Source organism: Zootoca vivipara, chromosome 14 (assembly GCF_965207765.1).
Source record: "Zootoca vivipara chromosome 14, rZooViv2.hap1.1, whole genome shotgun sequence".
In the NCBI taxonomy this organism is placed as follows: Eukaryota; Metazoa; Chordata; class Lepidosauria; order Squamata; family Lacertidae; genus Zootoca; species Zootoca vivipara.
Window position 1 is genome coordinate 33,192,977 of NC_142597.1, and position 17,729 is coordinate 33,210,705.

Sequence of the window (17,729 nt, forward strand, 5' to 3'; positions counted from 1 at the left end):
CCTGGGAAAGAAGACACTGAGAGGAGATTAGATAGCCATCTTCAGATATCTCAAGGGCTGTCACATGGAGGAGGGAACAAGCTTGTTTTCTCCTGCTCTGGAGGGTAGGACTCAAACCAATTGCTTCAAGTTACAAGAAAGGAGATTCTGTCTAAACATCAGGAAGAACTTTCTGATGGTAAGAGCTGTTTGACAGTGGATGGTCACCTTCAGGAGGTTGTGGACTCTCCTTCCTTGGGTGTTTTTAAGCAGAGGCTGGATAGCCATCTGTCATGGATGCTTTAGTTTAGATTCCTGCATTGCAGGAGGTTCAACTAGATGACTCTTCGAGTCCCTTCCAGCTCTACAATTCTATGATTCCCTTAAATCTGATAGACCGGAGGTTTATCACTTGTGTGATAAAAAAAGAAAAGCACTGGGAGTGAAATCAAGGCCTGGTAGAATTTCTGTGTGTTTCTTTTCCCCAGTATCTTCCTGACAGCCATCCTTGGCCTCCCCGAAGCGTTGATCCCAGTCCAGCTGCTTTGGGTCAACCTGGTGACCGATGGGCTGCCAGCGACGGCTCTCGGCTTCAATCCGCCTGACCTTGACATCATGGACAAGCTGCCACGGAATCCCAGGGAGCCTCTGATCAGCGGATGGCTCTTTTTCCGCTACCTTGCCATTGGAGGTGAGAACCCCCCCCCAAAAAAAACCAGGCCATGTTCAACACTAGGGATTAGGGGCAAGAGGAGAATTTTGGAGAGACTGATTTAACTCCCCCGTTCACAGCACAGAGTTTAGAAGTTCCCATGGGGTTCCTCTCTGCAGACATTTACCCAGAATGCATCAGAATCCAGGGGCGGGGCTAAGGGTAGAGCATCATAGCCTCTTCATCCTCGCCACCCCTTAGTGCGAGTAAAAGGCTAGTGAGATTTTATCTCAGGTGTATCTCGCGTTCTAAACCAAATCTCCGTAGTTACAGCCAATGATGAGCGTCAAGGAAATACGATCAGAGCCACATGAAATGCATTATCCAATGGTGTATAATAGGGTGAAAAGGAATAAAACGAAATAATATACCAGAATTGGTCTTTTCGGTGGTGGCTTCCTGTTTGTGGAATGCTCTCCCCAGGCCTGGCGCCGTCATTATATGTCTTAAGGCGCCAGGCGAAAACTTTCCTTTTTAACCAGTCCTTTGGCTCCTAATGACCTGTGGCCTTCTAGAGTGGATAGGATATGTTAATGTATTCCCACTTTCCTACGCGGTTTTAATGTATTTATGGTTTATTTTTTTGGGGGGGGGGTTAAGCTTTTTTTGTAAGTCGCTTTGAGTTGCCATGGCAAAAAAAGTGACGAGTAAATTTATTTAATAATAAGTAACTAAAAATAGCACGGCCTGAAACAAAATGGGTATCAATGTTTTGTCATTGCATCACGAACTCCAAAGAGGAAAACTGCAAAATGTCTGGGTCAGTTCCTGGTGGGTTTTGCTTAGCTACTCTGGTGGGTTTTGCTTGGCTACTCTGAGAGTGAGAGATATCTCGCCTTCCCTGCTTCCTTCCGATCACATCTTTGTTGCAGTTAGATTATAAGCCTTCTAGGCGGGGCTTTGTTTGCTGATTCAATGTTCTATAATGCTATAATGCTCAGCATCTTAACAAGGCAGTTAACAGGTCTACTCAGAAGTAAATCCCACTGGGGCCAATGGGACTTACTCCCAGATAAGTGGGAATAGCAGTATTGGGGCATCTCTGACCGAGGGTCTAATTTGGCCTTCCATTTGTCCCATGTTTTGGACAAAACAAGCCCCGCTCACCCTATGCCAGGCATCCCCAAACTGCGGCCCTCCAGATGTTTTGGCCTACAACTCCCATGATCCCTAGCTAACAGGACCAGTGGTCGGGGAAGATGGGAATTGTAGCCCAAAACATCTGGAGGGCCGCAGTTTGGGGATGCCTGCCCTATGCCTTCCCCCCACTACACAATGTAGGCCAGCTAAAGAAGCCGCTTGAGCAAAAGGAGAAATTGTAGACACCTCCCATCAGCTGGTTGGCGGCAACTGCAAAGACCCGTCCTTTCCAAGCGCCAACAATCAGCTGATTGCCTGGGCTTCCCTCCCTAACAGCTGTGCTGTGCCAAAGTGACATCATTGTGATGTGGTGTGATTGACAGGCCAGGGGCCCTGCCCACTTGCCAGACATGTCCCACGGGAGGTGGAGTATAAAGCTTGTGGTATTTAGGTTGCAGCATCAAAAATGCCAGTAAACAGAAGCTGCCCAAGGAGAGCCTTTTGATTAAGTAGCCTTTGAAACAAATAAATGATGCCCAGAGTGGGGCTGCCCTGTAAAGCCTGCTCGGAGGATATGGCTACTGTCGAAGGAGTTTGGCTGCCTTCTGAAGGCAGCACGATAGCACACAGAGTTTAGCCTGTGTGGTCAATTACTTTTTCCTCCTTTCTTTGCAGTGTATGTTGGCTTTGCCACTGTGGGTTCAGCTACCTGGTGGTTCTTGTATGACCCCGAAGGACCACAAGTTACCTTCCACCAGCTGGTAAGTTGATAGTCCAGTGCAGGGAAAACACGTAAGAATATCAGAAGAGCCTGGATCTGGCCCATCTAATCCAGCATCCTGCTCTCACAGTGGCCGACGCACGAGCAGGATCCCAGCGCAAGGGGACTCTCTCCTCCTGCAGCTTGTTATTCAGAAGCATTACTGCCTCAGACCACGGAAGCAGAGCATAGCTATCAAGGAAGCCTAGTCGTTCTTGCTGTCAACCCACAGGAACAGCTATTTCGTGACTGCTGCTAGCAAAACAAGGGAATAAAGTAATTCAATTTTTAGTAGCAAAAGGCTCCTCCGGAACCCGTTGGTAGTGGCGGTGAAAGATGGGGAGCAGTGGCAGCCCCTCACTCCAGACTTGTGTTTATATTCTCCTGCCCACAGAGGAACTTCATGCGATGCACAGAGGACAACCCCATCTTCGAAGGCGTTGACTGTGACATTTTCGAATCGCGTTACCCGACCACCATGGCGCTCTCTGTGCTGGTGACCATTGAGATGTTAAATGCACTCAACAGGTATGGCATTGCCGGCCAAGCATCTCCTTCCCTTAAAAACTGGTTTGGGTATGAAATTAAGCAGAAATGGTCCAGCAAATGGGAACTGGCTAACACAGGTACAGTCTGTGGCCCGTTTAATCCAGGAAGGGGATTTTCTGCATCATGTGTAAATCATGCGTAGATGTGCAGAGAACATTGACATATGCATGGGCTTCTGAATCATACAAGTACAAAGTCATTTGGGCAGAGCATGCTCTGTGGCATAATATATTGTAACTACTAGTGGAAAACGCCTAGAGTTTCACAGGAATTCTAAGAAAGAGGGGGGGGGAACCCTGCAATTTTGAAAGGTTTTGGTCCCCCATCTTGATTCCAAGTGGCATCCAAACAAAGACCAAAACCTGAAAACCACTTTCCAAAATATATACAGTCAAACCTTGGAACTCGAACATAATCCATTCCGGAAGACTGTTCAACTTTCGAAACGTTCGGGTTTCAAAGAGCAGCTTCTGATTGGCTGACAACTAGGTTTTTGCAAAGCGGAAACCTCGTCAGACGTTCGAGTTCCAAGGAACGTTAAAAAACCGGAACACTTCGGCATTCGAGAACTGAAACGTTTGGCAATGGAGTCGTTCAAGTTCCGAGGTTTGACTAGTGCATTGCCACCACCGTCGTTATCTTCATCATTACCACCAATATAAAAAGTATCATTATAATACGTTTGTATTATAGCACGTTGGACTTTAATTTGGGTCATGGGTTTCACGGGCAGACGTTCTCTCCTATCCTTTTTATGGGGGAAGAAGGATGCATGTGCAAAAACAGGGGGGGGGGGATAGCAAAGTTTTCCTATGATATTTCTGGTCACACCCACCAGCGTAAATGAGATTTAGTGTGACTAGATGGTGTATTGGTTTTTTTTTTTAAAAAAAACCACCGTTCCATAACTCAACAGGTGCTGCAGTGTGAAAGGAACATTAGGAATCAGGGCAGAAGCTCTAGCATTATAATCAGGAAAACTAACCCAATATACCCAACATCTGAATGCACCCCATCTCTCCCACAGTGTGTCTGAAAACCAGTCGCTGCTCAGGATGCCTCCTTGGCTGAACCTCTGGCTCCTGGGGGCCATTGTCATATCCATGGCTCTGCACTTCCTGATCCTCTACATGAAGCCATTGCCTGTAAGTAGGTGTTGTTGTTGTTGTTTAGTCGTTTAGTTGTGTCCGACTCTTCGTGACCCCATGGACCAGAGCACACCAGGCACTCCTGTCTTGCACTGCCTCCCGCAATTTGGTCAGACTCATGTTGGTAGCTTCGAGAACACTGTCCAACCATCTCGTCCTCTGTCGTCCCCTTCTCCTTGTGCCCTCCATCTTTCCCAACATCAGGGTCTTTTCCAGGGAGTCTTCTCTTCTCATGAGGTGGCCAAAGTATTGGAGCCTCAGCTTCAGGATCTGTCCTTCCAGTGAGCACTCAGGGCTGATTTCCTTCAGAATGGATAGGTTTGATCTTCTAGCAGTCCATGGGACTCTCAAGAGTCTCCTCCAGCACCATAATTCAAAAGCATCAATTCTTTGGTGATCAGCCTTCTTTATTGTCCAGCTCTCACTTCCATACATCACTACTGGAAAAACCATAGCTTTAACTATACGGACCTTTGTTGGCAAGGTAATGTCTCTGCTTTTTCTGCATCACGTGCAGAAAAAGTAGGTAGAACCTGCATTTTGGAGGGCCTGCCAGATGCAGACGAGACCCAGCCTGCCTGTGCCTGAAATCCCCGCCTCCTGCTCTACTATTAAAGGTGCAGGAGGCAACCCTCGCCCCATCCTCTTTGGCATCTGGCCACCCAGACACCATGAGAGAGGGGAAGCCTCGGACCCCAAGGAAAGATGCTACCCGCTCTCCCACTTTCCGAGCAGGCTGGGTCCACATGTGGTCTCTTTCAGGACTGGACCTGGCAGGGTACACATAACCAGTTGCCTTGTTACTGAGGCAGGAAGTTGGTCCTAGTACAGCAGTGGTTCCCTAAGTGGACTGTACCCTGGGAAGCAGGCAGTGGGATTAACTTGGGGGGGGGTGTGGCACTACGGGCCCACCCACACCATCCGCTTGTGCCATGCCTAGAAAGCATGAGTCTAAGCACTTTTCCACTTGCCCAGCTCCTTCCAAGGAAATACCCACTCTCTAGCGATAGATTGGAACAAATGGCAATACAGGGGAAAACCAAATTGCTGTTTGCTCCGATTGAGCTCTAAAGAGCGGTTCTAAGAGGCCAGCAGGAGGTGCAAATGAGCATCAGACCTTGAAAAGTTGGCATCACTGGATCCATTTAATTGAACTGATGTTTAAAATTTAGTTTAGTTTTCCTTGGCTTTTGAATAAATGTGCAATTAGTTGTTACTGTTTTGATTTTTGTGTGTGTTATTGTCTTCCTTAGTGGAAACCGCTGTTCTCAATAATGCTTTTTCATACGATAGGATAGGATAGGATAGGATAGGATAGGATAGGAGAGGAGAGGAGAGGAGAGGAGAGGAGAGGAGAGGAGAGGAGAGGAGAGGAGAGGAGAGGAGGCACTGGAGATGAGTTTATGGAACCAAGGGGGCAGCGGCCTGAAAAAGTTTAGGAACCCCTGGTATGGAGCAACCTGTGACCTTCCAGATGGCCTCTGACTCCTATGACACCTGAGTATTGGCCATGCTGACTGGGGGCTGATGGGAGTTGGAGTCCAAAAACATCTGGAGGACCTCAGGTTCTACATTCCTAATCTAGACCAACAGCTGCTCTCCGGAGTCTCAGTTAGAGATCTTCCCCATGAAGCTTCTGTTTGATGAAGTGGAGACGCCAGGCATCAATCATACAACTTCCTGCGTGCAAACTTTCCCCATATGTTTTTCTCCCTGCTGGGAGACCCATTGTGGGCTAATATTGTATCATACCCTCCAACTCCCGGATTGAAAAATCCGGGATCAGCGGCAGCGCAGCACTGGAAGTCGCTTCTACGTGGCGGCGCGGAACCGGATGTCGCTTCTATGCATGTCCAGACATGCATAGAAGCAACTTCCGGTGCCGGCACTGCCCGATTTCCGGTGCCCAGACATGGGCAGAGCGGCACCGGAAGTCACTTCTATGCATGTCCAGACATGCGTAGAAGCGACTTCCGGTGCCAGGCTGCCGTGTCTGCAGGTCTGGGCACCAGAAATCGCTTCTGCGCATGTCCAGACATGCGCAGACAGCCAGGAGTCGGGACATGGCCGCTGGCAGGAGCTTTACGGGATATTTACGGGATATAATCAATTTGGGATAACAGCGGGAAACGGTAACAAAATATGGGGGTTTCCCGCAAAAAACGGGAGACTTGGCAGCTATGCATTGTATATGTTTGTTTAAATTCACATTTAGAGGTTGTTGTGTCCCCCCCCCCACCAAGCAAAAATATTATCCAGCAAGAAAAATATTGCATTGTGACGTACTCTCATTCGTGGTTCCAGTTACAAAGCTATGCCCTCCTCCACGAAACTCCATTCCATTTCTCCTCCCCTTTTCCAATAATGTTTCCCTCTGCAGACACTCAACAACCTCATTGAGCTGCTGGAAGTGTCGCCATGCTTGGGGATCTTTTTCTATAAAAAAAACTATGCAGTGGTATAAACCTCAGGGTTACCACTGCAAGTCTGCTGATTCCTGTGCCTGGACAGTGCCATATTGGTTACATAATGATCGGCACTTGCCTCGAAGGACAGGTGTGATACGTATCTTCTCCTTGCTTCCCAGCTGATCTTCCAGGTGACACCACTTAGCTGGCCCCAATGGGTAACGGTGCTGAAAATCTCCTTGCCGGTTATCCTGCTGGATGAAGGACTCAAGTACCTTTCCCGCAATCATTTAGATGGTGAGTGTGTCCTGTGGCGAGGTTGGCAGTCCTCTCCTTGTAAAACGCAGTCTCTTATGTAATAGTATCAATAATAATAATAATAATAATAATAATAGACCAACAGCTGCTTATTATTTATACCCCGCCCATCTGGCTGGGTTTCCTCAGCCACTCTGGGTGGCTCCCAACAGAATATTAAAAACACGATAAAGCATCGAACATTAAAAACTTACCTAAACAGGGCTGCCTTCAGGTGTCTTCTAAAAGTCAGGTAGTTGCTTATTTCCTTGACATCTGATGGGAGGGCGTTCCACAGGGCGGGAGCCACCACTGAGAAGGCCCTCTGGCTGGTTCCCTGTAACCTCGCTTCTCACAGTGAGGGGAACCGCCAGAAGGCCCTCGGAGCTGGACCTCAGGTCCGAGGCTTGCTGAACGATGGGCATGGAGATGCTGCTTCAGGTATACTGGGCTGAGGCCGTTTAGGGCTTTAAAGGTCAGCACCAGCACTTTGAATTGTGCTTGGAAACGTACTGGGAGCCAATGTATCAGCACAGATAACAGCAGGCATCCCCAAACTGCGGCCCTCCAGATGTTTTGGCCTACAACTCCCATGATCCATAGCTAACAGGACCAGTAGTCAGGGATGATGGGAATTGTAGTCCAAAACATCTGGAGGGCCGATGTTTGGGGATGCCTGGTTAAGAGCATAAGGAGAGCTCTGCAAGGTCAGGCCAGTGGCTTATCTGGTCCAGCATCTTGTTCTCACAGTGGCCAACCAGATGCACCAGTGGGAAACCGGCAAGCGGGACACGAGTACAAGAACACTCTCCCCGCACCCCTTTGGTTTCCAGCAACTGGTATTCAGGAGTCTTGGGTGAGGTACCTTGTTGAAATGTTTTTTGAAGGTCCAAGTCCACCTTGTCCGCTGGATCACCTCTGCCTATATCAGGGTTTCCCAAATTTGGGTCTCCAAATTTGGACTACAGCTCCCATCATCCCTAGCTAGCAAGACCAGTGTTCAGGGATGATGGGAATTGTAGTCTGGAAACAGCTGGAGACCCAGGTTTGGGGAAATCCTGACCTATATGATTGCTGACACTTGTAGAACTCTTAACAAGTTTCTGAAACAGGACTCATCCTTGTCATAGCTGTCAAGTTCTCCCTTTTTTTTAAGGGAAATTCCCTTATGTTGAATAGGCTTCCTCACGAGAAAAGGGAAAACTTGACAGCTATGATCCTTGGGAGTAAGTCCTGCTGAGCTCAGTGAGGTTCACTTCTGTAGGAATGGACAGTTTACATGAGAAACATGTCGTTCTTTAGAAGTCGTTTTGAGTGACTTTAGAACTCCCTGCCTAGGGGCCTCAGGCAGGTACTTTCACACTACTCTTTTGGGTACCTGCAAAAAGAAAGCATTTCTTTTTTGGCAAGCCTGTCCACATATGCAGACTGTTGCCATGTGCTTTAATCTGTTTTTATCTTATTGTTGGTTTTATTTATTTTATAAATAGCTGTTCTTAACTGTTTTATGTTACTGTACTGCTTTATAATCTTTTTGAAATCCAGTCTGGGTTTTTTCCCCCTTGCAATCAAGCAGCATCTAAATTATATGAATTAATTTTTTTAAAAAAATGCAATTAAGTCTAAATGGAAGGTTGCTGGAGCATTCATAGCCGTGACTAAGCTGCTCCTGTCCAGGTGGGGTCGTAGTTGGCTGCTAGAAGGTCTGTGAGTGCCACAGATAAATCGCATGGCCTTCCAGGGACAGAGCTGGCTCTATCCCCACACAGAGACAGCACACAAAGTGTAAATCTGATCCTTAGGGGAGAATGCAACCCCATTCAGAGCAGGTTGGGTACCAGCTCTCTCTTGGCTTCCCACTCCTGCTATTGCATTGTAGGAATTTACAAATCCTCTTAAATCGATTGTGGCGTTTTTTCTCTCTTTTTGCCTGCCAATGTAACCTGCTCTCTTGGAGGCCATAAAAGGCCCCTTTGGAGCACAGCAGGATCTCCATAGTGACTCATTACCGGTGGCATAGAACAGAGTCTTTGTGTCTGCCTTGGATGCTGAGAGCCTGTCATTCCCCCTGTCATAATATGGCCTTGTAGGGTAATCTTTTGCTGTTGTTACCTTGGAGCCAAATTGACATGTGTAAAGGAGGGGGGGGAGAATGCTTTACGAGAAGACCAAACCCATCCCCCCTCCAGGAGGGTTTCTGGCATTGTTTTGCTTTTTAAGCAAAGAGAAATTCTGTCTGCTACCTGCCTTTCTGTCCGGAAGGCGGCTTTCGTGCTTTGGGGGCTTTTAAACTAAGATTGCGTTGGCCATCTGTCAGGGATTCTGTAGCTGTGGTTCCTGCATTGCAAGGGGTTGGATTAGATGACCCTTGAGGTCCCTTCCAGCACTATAATTCTATGCTCCACTTGCCACTTAGAGAGACCCCCCCAAAAAAAACAAACGCAGAGCAAGCCCCATGCCATTTGGAGACCCACATGTCTCAATATGGGCTACTAGGAAGGGGAAGGCCAGGACCAACGCTCAACACGATTCAGCAAGTGTAGATCTTGTTTCAGCAAGTGCTGCAGAACCTAGAATGGGACACAGCTAAAGAGCACGAAGTCAACAGCTATCTCCTGCTATTGCAGCAAGTAACACTGCCCCTGAGGTTCCATTCATCGGTCATGGGCCATTGATGGGGTCTATCCTGTACTGCAGTTTTTGTCTAATGGCCCTTTCCCAGCTATTTGAGGTTGTGGTCCTTGCCAGGAATGTGGTTCAGAAGGTCAACTGGTCCAGAACGTGACAGCCAGACTGCTGATAGGGCATCTAGCTGACAACCTGTGACATCATTGTTAAAGCCTCTGCACTGGCTGTTTTCCATCTATTATCCGGCCAAGTTAAAGAACCTTGCAAAGCCCTGAACGACTTAGGCCAAGGGTAGTTTAGGCACTGCCTGAACCTTTGTATCCCAGGTTGATTCCTGAGTTCATCTGCAGGAAGTTCATTGGTCGTTCCTCAGGTTGGCACGGCTTACTTGACAACAACAAGAAACTGAGCCTTTAGTGTCATTGGCTTGGTCCTGTAGAACACTCTGCCACTAGATTCAGCAGGCACCTTCTTTGCCAACTTTTAAACTCCTGCTGAAAGTTTTTCTATTATGCAGCCGATTAAGAATACATCTTTCCACAATAACTAGCTGATTTCTGATTTTAACTTTTTCAGATTTTATGGTATGATTTTACATATTATTGTTGTAAACAGCTCTGATGTTTTTAATTAGTAGCAGTATATACATATTTTTATAAATAAGTCTCATGAGGCAGTTAGTTGCACAAAGCAGCAATCTGTTGCATGAATGACTTGTATTTCTTTTCGGGGGGACCCTCCTTCAACTGCCCATCAGTTTCGTGGGGTTCCCTCCATCCTGAGTTATAGCATTATGGTAAAGGTAGGGGGAAATATGTTATCTTTTAAAAAAAGGAAAACCGATAATCATTTCCTGTCTCTCATTTCCACTCATTCTCATCGCGACCACCAGGAAGAGATACTAAGAAATGAAACGACACCAAAAGGAACTCAATTTCTCCGCAATTGAACCCTCAGCTCCTAACTGGGACTGAAGAATCTGCATGCCTGAACATCACCAGAAGCCAACGAGGAATATGCATGCTTTTGAAAAAGTGTCGGACTTAATGCGGGTGAATCGTTAAAGAAAAGGAAAATAACAAACAACCTGGTTTTATTTTTAGTTTTGTTTTTATTCTTCTTACATAGCTTCCCCTTCCACCCTTGTACATAGTGGTGGAAAGACTGGACAGCTAAATTATGGCTTAGGGGGTAGAAGTTTGCAATGTCATGAAGGCAGGAGAGCCCAGATCCTTAAAGGTCTGCTTCTTCAAAATGTAATCTCCCCCCCCCTATAATTTTCTCTTCTTCCCCACCCTCCAAATCTTCAGTGCCCTAAAAACCTGTATTTTTCTGTCTCGGAAAAGAAGTGAGCTTGTGGTAGTTTCAGGGAGAGTTCTTGACAGACGCCACCCCTGCTCAGGAAAAGGTAGCATTAAGTGTTACCCTTGATGCTCTGACTTAATTTAACTCTCACCTGAAACCCATAAGGGGAAAATCACACAAATTGCTTTGGAGATTTTTTTCCCCTACCCCAAGTTGCATTCCAATGTATCTCAAGGTAGTCAAATACCCCTAAATCCAATCAACAATGCGCTATCAGAAGAAGATTCTTTTATGTATTTATTTTATAAATTTGCATGCTGTGAATCAAATGGGGGGAATCATACCTAGGCAATGAAGATAACAAAATTGGCTTAACACAATCTGTTTTAAAGCCATCAGAAGTCAGATCAGCCCAAGAACTGGGAAAGCTTGAGTAAATAATGATGTTTTAAGTTCTTAAGGAATCTGTTTCCTTTGATCAGTTTTTGTTGAAAAATGCTGTGGGACATTTTTGTTACTAACATTGTCTGGGACTAAAAAAAGGAAATAATCCCAGTAGCAAAAATAAATCATTTTCTTGGGATAAATTTCCCCTGGACTCTCCAAAAGAAAACTGTCTGGGCACATAAATTGAGCCAGAGTTGTAGATAATTTGGGGCAATGGCAAAACTTGGGATATTTAATCTTCTCCCAGATGCTTCTTTGGAACGCAGAAAGAAAACGGTCAATGGTAAGTGGCTGAAATATGTGGGCATTATTTACTACTGAACATTGTCTTAGGTCAGCCTTGCACAACCTGGTTGTGATCCAGATGTTTGGGATCACAACCCCCATCAACCAGCAGAGCTGCGCTAACTCGGGCAGATGGGACTTGAAGTCCTAAACACCTGGAAGGGCATAACTATGCTGTAGATCTTTGTGTAAATTCTGCAGCGAAAAGTGCCCTGGGGGTGTAATTGCAACCCCAAAGGTCTGAGTTAATTTCAGTCCCATTCATTTATCCTGCCTTTCAGTCTAACAACCCTGGGAATTATTGGGAGTCCTGTGGGGGGCTGAATGCTGAATGGTGTCTGTACACCACAAAACTACAATTCCTAAGGTTGAGGATTCTGTGTTTATGCTGTGTTTTCATTTGCTGTTTTTATGTGAGAGATGCAATTCCAGTTTAAGCTGTTTTCAACCACGTTTGGTTGGGTAGGTCTGCTTTGCACTAGGGCAGTGAATGCTATCAACGGGGCACTGTTGCCACCATACTAACATAACATTTAAAAATGTGGGTGTTGCACCTTCATCTCAGGGATGTTACTGTGGCACTTTTAGGTTCATCCTAGCGCCGCAAAAGTTGGAGTGTTTGCCGTGACTAATTCTTGCACAATTTAATTTGCTACAAAATCTTTTTAGGGTGGGGTGGATTCTGGTGCATTATCCTGCCACATTATCCTGCCACCTTTTTTCTTGTTAAGGGTTTCCATGACCCTTGAGACACATATCAGAACCCATGTGTCTTACCTTTCAAACTGGTCACATTAAGCCAAGAAGAAATTCCGTGGACCATTTGGAATAAGCAACTGCAGAACTGAGAATGCATTAACCAAATCTGAGGGGAACCCCTGAAGGTGAATGAGGGCTGAGCAAGCTGGGGAAAAACTTCCTTATATCTCCAGGCTAACAAACGCTGGATCTGTTTGATGTTCTTGATTGTCATGCACAGACAAATTAAGTCACAGGCACATATTGTTAAATGCACAGCAGCAGTGCCAGGAAAGAAGGTGGCAACCCATTGTGTGTGTCACGTTCCTATAGTTATTGCTTTGCTAATTGAGTTTCAGCCCCTCTGTGTCTCAACTTGGGCTATGCATTTGTTTGCTTTATTTATAGATACCTGGTCCATGTGTTGTGCTAAGGCAAACCATGGTTTACGGTGAATGCCCTGGCTCCCGAAGAGGAGATTGCAGTTGCTGCTGGTTTGTTCTGCTGCTGGTTTGAATTAAGCCATGGTTTCGTTTAGCTTGTTGTCCAAACCTGAGCTTGTCGTTTAACTCTCCTGGACAAAGAACAAGCCATAACTCCTAGGACAGTCCTTGGGTACTGCTCACGTTTAGCCTGTAGAGAGCTAAACCAGGAGTCCAGGTTCAGAGAGCATGCTAAGCCAAATTATGGTTTGATTTAGCATGGGACAGCGGCCAAAGGGTCCCATTCTCTAGGATTCCACATGTTGGTGCTAAGCCAGGCTTAATATAACATGCAAATCCATTGCTAAATTTAAAACATTGTTTAAACCTACTTATCTGTCATCTTTCCCAACCCAAAGATATCTCAGAACTGTAGTTTTTAGGCTATGAATATTTAGAGAAAAATGATGCAAAGGTTTGTTTTTCTTTTGTGAGTTTGAAACTGCTCCCCCCCCCCAAATAAACTTTTTGATGCCTTTTCTTGCAAAGCTGTTCACTTACCAGCTTACCTTGCCCTCATTCTCTCACTTACCCTTACTGATGTCATCAGGTAGACCAGGCTAGCCAATGGGATGCCCTTCAGCAGTTGTGGGATTACAACTACCATCAGCCCCAGCCAATGGTCAGCGATGATGGGGGGTTGTAGCCGACCAACAGCAACTGTACTAGACCGTCTGCTCCTGAGATAGCAAAGCATGATAGGCTGCACAGTACTGCAGCAGCAACCTTCTCGTGGCGTGATTCCTGCTTGGCTGGACTTTCCCTGGGGTGAATCCTAGAAGGCAGAGGAAGCAGCAAGTGGGTAAACAAAGGCCAGGAAACAGGATACGAATTTGTATATTCTAAACTGGTGGGGAAGGATCTCTGCTGTACCAATGGCCAATTTCTACTGAAAACTAAAAGTGGAGAATCTTTTCTAAAGCCCCAATCCAGCCTCTTTGCATCATTCTCCCTGCTCCAGTGCCCTTCCGGATATTTTGGAATTCTCTTCCCATCATCCTGGACCCATTGCTGTACTGGAGGGCAAGTTTGGAAGGCTGACTCCAATCTCATATCTTAGCTGAGACTAGACAATTCTATAATTCTATGAAGTTTGTAGCGACCCCTTTAAATAATAATAAAAGAAACAACTACTGGAATTCTCAGGGAAAGCCTAAACCAGACTCCAGCCTGATTTTGTAGTATTTACCTTTGTTGTCTTGGAGGTAACGCTGCACCCTTTAGCATTTTTGTCGAAGGATGTGAGTGAGGGGGCAGCCCTAATTTTTGGCAAAGTCAGGGAATCACCTCAGGCTCCAGATGTGGAGGGTAGGGGGCAGTGACAGCCCCCTACAGATGTTCCCCCAGAGCCCCCTGACCATTCCATTCTCTTGGGGAGCAGAGCTGTGTCTGCCACCGAGCCCCTATATTAAGGCCCAGGGCACAATGCTATCCTGTTGCTTGTGTTTAAAGGAAGATTCAGCTGCCGATCTAGCTGGTTTCTGGACATGAAATGGAAAGGAGGCCATCTTGGCCATACATTTAAAGTACCGTGATCCCGCCTTGAACTGTCATGGCTTCTGCCCCAAAGAATTCTGGGAGCTGTGGTTCTTTGAGGGTGCTGAAAGTTGCTAGGAGGCGCCTATTTCCCTCACAGAGCTACAGTTCCCAGAGAAGAGGGATTGATTTAGTTAGTCCACTGTGGGAACTGTCGTTCTGGAAGAGGAATCCATGACTGTTTAAAGTGGTATCATAATGCTTTAAATGCATGGTGCCCCGCAGCAAAAATGTCTTAGGCCAGCCCTGCCTAGGTTGAAATATTCTCAGTGTAGTTATAGCAGGCTAAAATCTGACAGGTACCCCCGAAAAGTTCATCTGTGGATTTATACCGTTTTTTGGTTTTTGTTTTAAGAGAGACAGGCAAAGAGAGATCAGTCACACATATTGGACCTGCTTAAGCAGCTTTTGTTTTATTTTTTAAAATGACAATTCTCCAATATGCTGATTGAATATCCGGCAACCCCTTTCTTCTTTATCACCAGCATTGTATAAAATAAGATGTTAATTAAATAATTGGGAGCATCATCAGGTCTCTGGGAGTGTACAGACTTGAATATACTACTGAGTTGGTTTTGCTGTACAGGGAAAAAAATTCTTGCATGAAATGTTGTTACTGTATTTAATATATAAATGTATTCAAGAAATTTTAATATGGAGGTTTTTTGGAGAGGGGGGAAAACCCTTTATAGATAACTGTGTGTGATTTCAGGAAAGTTGTTTTAAGAAACAGAAAGAAAAATTATTCTTCACATTCTGGCTTTGTTTTGTGTGTGTTTCCCTCCCCCACCCCCTTTGCGGTCGAGGTGATTGATCTCTGTTGGCATTTTAATATTTTAGTCAGATGGGGAAGACCCAGACACAGATTACACAAGGCAATGAATGCTAACCACAGTGAAAATCCAAGCCAATTGATAAAAATAAGCAATAATAATGCTACAATTGTAGCGAACATGGCAAAAAAGACAACCACGGAAATGTATAATCTGCACAAAAACAAAACTATGCCGTGATAAATCCCTGAAACGAGATATTGACAAGGTGAATAATATTAAAACTCAACTAATGATTACTCAAAGAAACATAATAGGTTTAAATTTCCCAAAAGGAACTAGGATATAGAAAAGACATGAATATCTCAAAATAACCTCTAAATAAAGTAAACCTTGACGAGGTGCTGGCTAAGTGACTCATTTCACTGGAAAATCTCTATCTGTTTCCTCAGAAGGAAAATGTTAAGGGGCTGAGGTTTCCTTATAATCAAAACTCAACAGGAGCTGTAAGCTCTGAAAAGAATTGAAAATTACACAGCAGTCAGGGATAAACTTCCCCAAGATAAGACTATAGTTGTTTAAATCAGTGTTTCCCAACCTTGTGCCTCCAGATGTTTTGGGACTACAACTCCCATCATCCCTAGCTAGCAAAACCAGTGGTCAGGAATGATGGGAATTGAAGTCCGATAACAGCTGGAGGCACAAGGTTGGGAAACACTGGTTTAAACTAAAGGTTAGCTAACCTATGGGACAATTCAACAAATGAATATCATTGCTCTTAGAAAAGATTAAGTAAAGGGCTGTAAAAGCTCTCCTAGTTGTGATGGTGTGACGCCATTGTTCAGACAATTGTAGCGAACAGCATAAAGTAAAAAAAAGAGAGAGAGGTATAAACAAATTTATACAACCCAATGGGAGCCCTGACTGACAAAGAGTCAAGGAGAATTAGGCAGATGTTCGAGAGAGAGGGTGGCACCCATTTATTCAGTTATTTAATTAAAGTAACCCAGACACAGACAAGACACCATCTGCCAGCATCTAAATTCTGTGAGACCTCGCAACTCACAACAACAACAACAAATTATTTAATTAACCGTTCCCCAAAAGCGGATGCATTTTGCAGATGGGTTGCATGAGCAGAACTGCTGGGTGGACAGTCCTCTCTTGCAAGGTCGTGTCTGTGCCATTTTACTCCTTTCCATCTCAATATGTACCAGAAGTCACTTTGAATTTTGTAAGAAAAGCAACTAATAAGTTACAATAGCAATAACAGTCATTTATCATACATGGAATTCTCAGCACTCCCATCACAGTCCCTCTCGTCTCCTTGGTTCAATCTAACGCTGGAACCAGGAAAAGAGTCAAGAGTGGCAGTGGAAGTCTCTCTAGTTTTAGCAGGGGAAATGTTAGGAGGCTATTTTCCAACTAGGAAGACCTCAGCAAAACACCCCAATCTTGGGACACCTTCCCCATGCAGAGGTCCTTTGGCGCTGTCTGTGGTGCTGATTGAGTTGTTGCTCTGGGACCCAAGTGTATTTATCACTCACAATTCTAGTTACAGGTAGGTAGCCGTGTTGGTCTGGTGTAGTCGAAACAAAATTAAAAAATTAATCTCAGGAATATTTAATTGCTCATCTTCTAACATTGCGTATGCCATCAAATGCCAACAGTGCCCTTCAGCTCTCTATATCGGACAAACAGGCCAAACCCTACGCCAAAGGATAAATGGACATAAATCTGACATCAGGAATCACAAGACAGAGAAACCAGTAGGAGAACACTTCAATCTCCCAGGACATTCTATACAAGATCTCAAAGTAGCTGTCTTATTAGAAAAGAATTTCAGAAATAGACTGGAAAGAGACGTTGCTGAACTGCAATTTATCACCAAACTTAAAACCACGGAGAAACCTGGTCTACATAAAGACATTGGATTCTTATCTCATTATACATGATAAAGCTATCTTTAGCCATCTCACCCCTGGCTTTTCCTGTGGAACCAATTGCAGTAGTAAACAGTCGTAAATTCTTCCTGTAAGACCAAATGCAGTCATAAACAGTCCGGTTTCCCACCACCCTTTTGAGTGGTGCCCTTCCCCACCCTCTCACTATACAGTGGTACCTTGGTTTACAAACACAATTGGTTCCGGAAGTCTGTACTTAACCTGAAGCATACTTAACCTGAAGCAAACGTTCCCATTGAAAGTAATGGAAAGTGGATTAATCCGTTCCAGATGGTCCGTGGAGTACTTAAACTGAGGTGTACTTAACCTGAAGCGAACCTTCCCATTGAAAGCAATGGAAAGTGGATTAATCCGTTCCAGACGGGTCCGCGGAGTACTTAAACTGAAAATACTCAAACCGAGGTGTACTTAAACCGAGGTATGACTGTATGTGGGGATCTGGTGACTTCTGTTTCATTGAATCTGAAGAAGTGTGCATGCACACGAAAGCTCATACCAATGACAAACTTAGTTGGTCTCTTAAGGTGCTACTGGAAGGAATTTTTTTATCATTCACAAGGCAGCTTGCAAGACACTAAAATCGGAGGTGGATAGAGGGTTGATTTTCAGCATGAGGGCCCATTCCCCTCTTCGTTAAC

The 17,729-nt window shown here is 45.2% G+C and overlaps 1 protein-coding gene across 1 annotated transcript in view; it reads left to right on the forward strand.

Annotated features, from left to right (window-relative positions):
• ATP2A3 (ATPase sarcoplasmic/endoplasmic reticulum Ca2+ transporting 3) overlaps positions 1 to 15,108 on the forward strand; it is a 103,686-nt gene extending 88,578 nt beyond the window's left edge. The window contains exons 16-21 of the mRNA XM_035139148.3: positions 468 to 670; positions 2,447 to 2,532; positions 2,926 to 3,059; positions 4,108 to 4,225; positions 6,816 to 6,933; positions 10,454 to 15,108. Of these exons, the coding sequence (XP_034995039.3) occupies positions 468 to 670; positions 2,447 to 2,532; positions 2,926 to 3,059; positions 4,108 to 4,225; positions 6,816 to 6,933; positions 10,454 to 10,473 (679 nt within the window). The 3' untranslated portion in view covers positions 10,474 to 15,108. The remainder of the gene's footprint in view (positions 1 to 467; positions 671 to 2,446; positions 2,533 to 2,925; positions 3,060 to 4,107; positions 4,226 to 6,815; positions 6,934 to 10,453) is intronic.
• Positions 15,109 to 17,729: the final 2,621 nt, after the last annotated feature.